The 7,500-nt window shown below is 46.5% G+C and overlaps 1 protein-coding gene across 1 annotated transcript in view; it reads right to left on the bottom strand.

The window, feature by feature from the left end:
* LOC113808181 (protein Skeletor, isoforms D/E-like) overlaps positions 1 to 7,500 on the bottom strand; it is a gene marked incomplete in the record, with an annotated part of 84,073 nt that overhangs the window by 28,125 nt on the left and 48,448 nt on the right. Inside the window, 1 exon segment of the mRNA XM_070138079.1 lies at positions 6,582 to 6,681. Coding sequence (XP_069994180.1) covers positions 6,582 to 6,681 — 100 coding nt within the window.

Below are 7,500 nucleotides of genomic sequence, written 5' to 3'. Positions count from 1 at the left end.
ACCGGCACCCCTCGGCAGCCAGCCTCTTCCTTAACAGCGAGAATTTCGAAAAGGAATTCTTAAGAACTTCGAAATATGCAAATTCCTCCTTTTTTTCCACCTCCTTCATTCCTTCCTTTGGCTTCTCCGTTCAGGAAATGCAACCCAAGAGAAGAGGAATATTGGAAATGGGAGAGAGAAAAGAAAGAGAGAGGGAGAGAAAAAAAGAATTAATGAAATTTTATTGTGTGTTTATACAGGAGATAATCCCAGCTCTATATATTCTTATTTTTCATTATTTTTCATGTTTATTTTTTTTCTTAGAGTGGGGAGAAGGAGAAGGTTAATAAAGTCAGGGGGAACGGGTGAGGAAAAAGCCGAAGAGAAAGGGGGAAGAGGGGGAAGGAAGGAAGGGAGAGGGAGAACAGGAGAAGAAAGGAAGAGGAGGGAGAGAAAGGAGGGAAAGGAGAGAAAGGAAGGAAAGGGGAGAAAGGAGGGAAAAGAGGGAGGAGGGAAAGAAAGGAAAAGGGAAGAGAGAAAGGAAGAGGAGGGAGAGAAAGGAGGGAAAGGAGGAAAAAAGGAGAAGGAAAAGTGAAAAGAGGGAAAAGGCGGGCAAGGGAGAAGAAAAGGGATAAAAATAGGAGGAGGGAGAAAGACGAAGAAACACACACACACAAAAAAAAAAAAAAAAATGGACAAACAAGAGAGAAAAATGAGGGAAGGAGGAAGCCAACCGTCGATAAATGTGAATAGAAAGTAAGCGGCAGAGAGCAAGGCCGAAATGGAAGGAAGAGAACAAACAGAGGCAAAGAGAGAAGGACTAAAAAGGACCGAAAAGACAGAGCAAGGAGGAGAAAATACCAGGATGATGACGATGAAGTTGATTAGTATTAATCATGATTGACGATGACGAAGAATATAATAATTAGGTCTAATTGTGATTGACGATGACGATGAAAATACGAAAAAGAAACGACAAGAAGCGAAGTAACGAGCCTAAGTAGTGAGACCAGGAGCAACTCCAGCGAGCGAGCGAGTGGGATTGGGATTGGGATTGGGATTGGGATTGGGAGTGCGAGTGGGATTGGGATTGGGAGTGCGAATGGGAGTGGAAGTGGGAATGCGAGTAGGACTGGGAGTGCGAGTGGGAGTGCGAGTGGGAGTGCGAGTGGGAGTGCGAGTGGGAGTTAGGCGTCGCTGGTGTGCAACCTTCTCTCTTTCTATTTCTTCTGTCATCTATCCAACTCATACACTCTCCTCTTCTCTCTTCGCCTTCTCTTAATTCCTCTTGAGCTCTTTCTTGTGTCTCTCTTTCTCATCTTCCTTTTCTCTTCTTCCATCTCTCCTTCTCTCTCATCCTCTTCCATTTTCTACCATTCTCTCCTTTGTTCTGTCACACCTCAGTTTTCTGAACCTTTCTTTCTCTTTCCCTTTCAGGCTCCCCCTTCTTCCCCTCCTTCCCTCTCCCCTCTCTCTTCTCCCTTTCTTCCTACCCTTCCGCCTTCTCTCTCCTGCTCCCTCTCTCTCTCTCTTTCCTTCCTTCCCTCTCCCTCTCCCTCTCTTTCACCCTCTCCCTCCCTCTTTCACCTTTCCTCCCTTCTTCACCCTCTCCCTCCCTCTTTTCACCTTCCTTCTCCTCTCATCTTCTCCTCTCCTTCTCCTTCCTTTTCACCCTCTCCTCTCCTTCTCCTTTCTCTTTCACCCTCTCCCTCTCCTTTTTCCTTCTCTTCACCCTTCCTCTCCTTTCCTTCTCTTTCACCCTCTCCCTCTCCTTTCCTTCTTTCACCCTCTCCTTTTCTCCTTCTCTTTCAATTTCTCTCCCTCTCCTCTTTCCTTCTTTCACCCTCTCCCTCTCCTTCTCCTTCTCACCCTTCCCTCTCCTTCTCCTTTCATTCTCTCCTCTCCTTCTCCTTCTCTTTCACCCTCTCCCTCTCCTTCTCCTTCTCTTTCACCCTCTCCCTCTCCTTCTCCTTCTCTTTCACCCTCTCCCTCTCCTTCTCCTTCTCTTTCACCCTCTCCCTCTCCTTCTCCTTCTCTTTCACCCTCTCCCTCCTTCTCACCCCTCCCTCCTCCTTCACCCCCTCTCCCTCTCCCTCTCCTTCTTTTCACCCTCTCCCTCTCCTTCTCTTTCACCCTCCCTCTCTTCTCTTCACCCTCTCCTCTCTTCGACTTTCTCCTCTCCTTTCCTCTTTCACCCTCTCCCTCTCTTTTACCCTCCCTCTCCCTCTCTTTACCCTCCCCTCTCTCTCTCCCTCTTTCACCCTCTTCTCCCTCTCCTCTCTTCACCCTCCCCCTCTCCCTTTTCTCCCTCCCTCTCCCTCTCTTTCACCCTCCCCTTCTCCCTCTCCCTCTCTTTCACCCTCCCCCTCTCCCTCTCTTTCACCCTCCCCCTCTCCCTCTCCCTCTCTTTCACCCTCTCCCTCTCTCTCCCCTTCCCAGGAGCTCTTTCTCAAACGTTGCTCATTCCACTTACAGCATTTGCACAAAAGCCTTGAGTCGCAGAGAGCAGAAAGCTTGTCTGCTTGGAGTGGGCGGGGATTAGAGGAGGGGGAGGGGGTGGAGAAGGGGGAGGGGAGAGACGAGGACGAGAAGAGAAGGATTGGGGGAGGGGAGAGATGGAGAAAGGGGGGAGGAGAGAGAGGCGTGGGGGAGGGGAGAGATGGAGAAAGGGGGGGAGGAGAGAGAGGTGGGGAGGGAGGGGAAGATATGAGGTGGGGGGGAGGGGGGAGATGGAGGCGGGGGAGGGGTAGGGGAAAGGAGAAACGAAGACAAGGGAAGAAAAAGATTGGGGAGGGAAAGGATGGGAGAGACAAGGAGGAGAAGAGAAGGAATAGAAGAGACGAGGATTGGCGATTGGAAAGAGTAGGACTGGGAAAAGAAGGCGATTAGAGGAAGGGAGAGAGGGATGGGAGGAGAGGGACTGGAGGAGACGAGGAAAAAGAAGAGGGGGGATGGGAAAGACTAGGATGAAGAGAAGGATGATTTGGGAATGGGGGAAAGATGGATGAAAAGAAGGAATGAGAGAGACGAGAATTGGCGTTTGGAGAAGAGTAGGATTAGGAGAAGAAGGGATTAGATGATAAGGGGAGGGATTGGGAGAAGAGAGGAACTGGGATAATTTGCGAGCAGAGGGAATGGGAGAGACAAGTAGAAGAGGAGGCATAGGACAGACGGATGAGGCGAAGAGGAGGCATAGGAGAGACGAAGGAGGCGAAGAGGGGGCATAGGAAAGACGAGAATTGGCGAAAGAAGAGCAAAAAGATTGGTAAGATTGGATTGGGTTGGGAAGGAGAAGGGAGGAGCGGAAGCGAGGTGGGGATGGTGGGGAGGAGGGAGGGGAAGGAGGCCTGGGAGGAGGGAGGAGGAAGGGTAGGTAGGAAGGAGAGGAAGAGGGAGAGGGAAGGGCTGACAGGGTGTGGAGGATGTAAGAGAGGAAGGAAAGAAAGGGAGAATGGGAAAGATTAATTTAATGTACAAGATGATGAGAGAGAAGAGAGTAAGAAATGAGGGGAGGGAAGGAAAGGGGAAAATGAGGAGGGAAAGAAAAAATAAGGGCAAATTAGAAGAAGGAGAAGCATGAATACGGGGAGAGGGGGAAGGGAAAGAATAAATAGATGAGAAAAGAGTAGGAGGAAAAATAAAAGTGGGAAAATAAAACGGGGAAGAAGAATAAAGGAGGGAAAAGAGGAAAGGAAACAAAAAATGAGGGAAAAGAGGAAAGGAAACAAAAAATGAGGGGAAATGAAGAGAGAATAAATGAGGGGAAAATAAAAGGCGATGTAATAAATGAGGGGAGAGGGGAAGCGGAAAAATAAATGAGGAGAGAATGAGGAGATGCCAAAGATCTCTTGGGGAATGTGAGGGGTTGTGGGGGTTGGGAGAGGGAGAGGGGGGCTCAGAAAGGGGGGGAGGGGGCGAGTGTTATTGCGGTTAGATGGGAATTATTAGAGAGGCGTGGGAAATTTTTGCTTGGCGTGGGAACTTTTTTATGGGGGTAGGGGGAGGGGGAGGGGTATGGAATTTGAAGCGGGCGCGGGGAAATGTCAAATAAAAAACTTGTTCAAAATAATTAAGAGTAAGTTTCCGTAATGTGAAAAGGGAGAGAAAATTCAGTTTTTCCCTTCTCTTTCTTTCTCTTTTTCATTCTTCCTACTTCCTTGCATCACCTTCCCTTTTTTGTCTTTTTAATATAATCATCTTTCAGAACTACGCAACTGTACTTATTTAACACACACATATATATACATATATGAGAGAGAGAGAGAAAGAGAGCAAGAGAGAGAGAAAGAGAGAAAGAGAGAAAGAGAGAAAGAGAGAGAGAGAGAGAGAAAGAGAAAGAGAAAGAGAAAGAGAGAGAGAGAGAGAGAGAGAGAGAGAGAGAGAGAGAGAGAGAGAGAGAGAGAGAGAGAGAGAGAGAGAGAGAGAGAGAGAGAGAGAGAGAGAGAGAGAGAGAGAAAGAAAGAGAGAGAGAGAGAGAGAGAGAGAGAGAGAGAGAGAGAGAGAGAGAGAGAGAGAATCTACCGATATATGTATATAAATATACTTATGTAAACGTATGTAAAGACTGCGCAGCTTGCACAAAAAGTCTCACATATCTAGAGGCATTATCTTCAGCGTTCTGCAGAAAGGAAGAACAAAGTAGCAATTTTTGTATTTTATGCTGATGACTTCATAATTACAAAGGTCATTATGAGCCTCGTTATAAAAGCACATCGCAGGTTAATCATCACGAGAACTTCAATTTCAGCAAACATTTTAATCTCTTTCATCTTTGGATTCGTCTAGAGCAACTCCCTTAAAATCATTTTCTTTAAATGTTATGTAGTTCAAATGGAACCTGCGAATCGCATTATCATCGTCATCTCTATAACGAAGACGCCCATTACAGTCTCTCTGGTCGACATTCACCTTGAAATGAGGGGAACTATGACCTTTAATGGGGCACAGTTAGCAGCACAGCGAATGCAGGGTCGTTGCATTGCTACGACCTTTAGAGAGGTCATTTAAGGTCATTTAAGGTCGTTTAAGGTCGTTATCGCAGTGCTATTAATAGTATATTTGTCGTGGGAGTAGTGTTAGGGGAAGTATACATATAGAGACAAGCGCGCAGCTATGTACATATATATATACGTACGTATGGACGTGTGCACTTACATACACATGTATATATACAACACGCACGCACCTTTACCCTCTCCTTCCTCCATCTCATGTCTCCTTCCCATTCCTCCCTTCCTCTCTCTTTCTCCATCTCCCCCCTCTTTTCGCTCCTTTTATCTTCCTCCTCCTTCCCTTGCCCTATTCTTCTCTCTCTCTCTCTCTCTTCCCTCCCTCCTTCCTCCATCCCCCTCCCTCCCTCTCCACCCCTCACCCCTTATTCCGAACTCGGGGGAATTTTATCCGACTTTGAGATAATCCGAAAGAGGGGGAGGGGAGGGAGAGGGAGAGGGAGAGGGAGAGGGAGAGGGAGAGGGAGAGGGAGAGGGAGAGGGAGAGGGAGAGGGAGAGGGAGAGGGAGAGGGAGAGGGAGAGGGAGAGAGGGAGGAGGGAGAGGGAGAGGGAGAGGGAGAGGGAGAGGGAGAGGGAGAGGGAGAAAATAGAAGAAACAGAAGGAATAAAGAATTACGGAATAATGCAATGTGAAAGACCACTAATTAACGCACAAAGCAGGATAGAAAAAAGGAAAAAGCGAAAAAAAAATCTTATACCGAATATCCGCGAGCCATTTCACAATATTTATATGCTGTACAAAGATTATAAAATCGAGGCTCGTACTGAGTTTGATAATAATTATTGCAAACGCGCTTTCATTCTTTTTTTTAAGGGAAACTGTAAAAAAATGTAGTTTAGTTGAAACACGTATATCGAAAGAAAGAAAGAAAGGAGAGGAAGAGAAGGGAGAGAGAACAAGAGTAAGAGGGGGAGAAGCAGGATGGAGGAAAGTAAAGAAAGGATTGGGAGGGAGAGGGAGAGGGAGAGGGAGAGGGAGAAGGAGAACGGAGAGGGAGAGGAGAGGAGCAGAAAAGGAGAGGGAGAAGGAGAGGGGAGAGGGAGAGAGGAAAGGGGAGAGGGGAGAAGGAGAGGGAGAAGGGAGAGGGAGAGGGAGAGGGAATAGGGAGAGGGAGAGGGAGAGGGGGAGGGAGAAGGAGAGGGAGAGAGAGTAGGAAAGAGGGAGAGGGAGAGGGAGAAGGAGAAGGAGAAGGAGAAGGAGAAGGAGAAGGGAGAAGGAGAAGGAGAAGGAGAAGGAGAAGGAGAAGGAGAAGGAGAAGGAGAGAAGGAGAAGGAGAAGGAGAAGGAGAGGGAGAAGGGAGAGGAGAGGGAGTAGGAGAGGGAGAGGGAGTAGGGAGAGGGAGAAGGAGAGGGAAAGGGGAGAGGAGGGAGGAGGAGGAGAAGGAGAGGGAGAATGAGAAGGAGAGGGAGAGGAGGGAGGAGGAGGAGGAGGAGAAGGAGAGGGAGAAGAAGGAGAGGGAAAAGGATAAGTAGAGGGACAAAGAGAGGGAGATAGATAGAGAGAACCAGAAAGAAAACGGAAAAAAACAGAAAACAGAAAGGAAACAACCCCCACCCAACAGACACAAAAGCAAAACAAAAGACCGACTCACCGATCCTCCCGACGAGCTGCATGACGATGGACTCCCCGGCGACGGCCCAGCGGACCTCGAAGGCCAAGTCGTCCCACAGCACTTCACAGTTCAGCTTCGTCTGCAACCAGGTCATGTAAGGGGTAAAGGTCAGGTCACGTGGGCACGAAGGAGTGTCATAAAGAAAAGCAAAAATGTCGTTTTGGGGTAAAAAAAAAGGTCGTTTCGGGAAAGTGTTGCCGATGAAGGATCGATATAATGGCGGGTCTTTGGATTCTCTGTGAGGTAAATCGTATTAAGTCCGTATTTAGGGTATTTTAACCTGTTTATTGCATGTCTATGGAAAATAAAATAATAAAAGAATAACTAAAAACAGAAAAGAGGAAAATAGGGCTACAAATAAAATAACAATGTGAAAACATCATAGATTTCCGTCACCATCCGAAACTTAAAGTCTAAAACGTATTCTAAATCGGGTGATTTAGCGTATCCAAAGTTTTAATGCGACGCCATCTTGTCTACACGGTGAAGAGTCACAAGTCTTAGGTGAGCAAAGTCTCTTCTTTTCTTTCCTGAAATATTCAATACTGAAGACGAATGCATTTTTATATATCTTTTAATTACAAATTTAATATAACTGTTATTATATAGTTTTTTTTTAAATACAGACTTTGTTACATCTCTTCATCTTTAATTTCAACCCCGTGCTTTATTGAAACTCCTCTCTATTACAAGGCTTCTGCATATTAAAAAATGTATATACATATTAGTAAATAAAAATCTCTGATGCATAAGTCTTCCTCTTCACAAGGAATCGAGCTGGATAGAAATATTGCAGAGAGGTAAAGGACTCGCTAAATCAATTACCTACAACTCTGCAGTATATTTCATATTTGGTTCAAATTCCCAAGAAATTGTATTATATATCCACCGTAAAGCC

Source organism: Penaeus vannamei, chromosome 24 (genome assembly GCF_042767895.1).
Source record: "Penaeus vannamei isolate JL-2024 chromosome 24, ASM4276789v1, whole genome shotgun sequence".
Lineage (NCBI taxonomy): Eukaryota > Metazoa > Arthropoda > Malacostraca > Decapoda > Penaeidae > Penaeus > Penaeus vannamei.
This window is presented reverse-complemented; position numbering and strand designations above follow the sequence as displayed.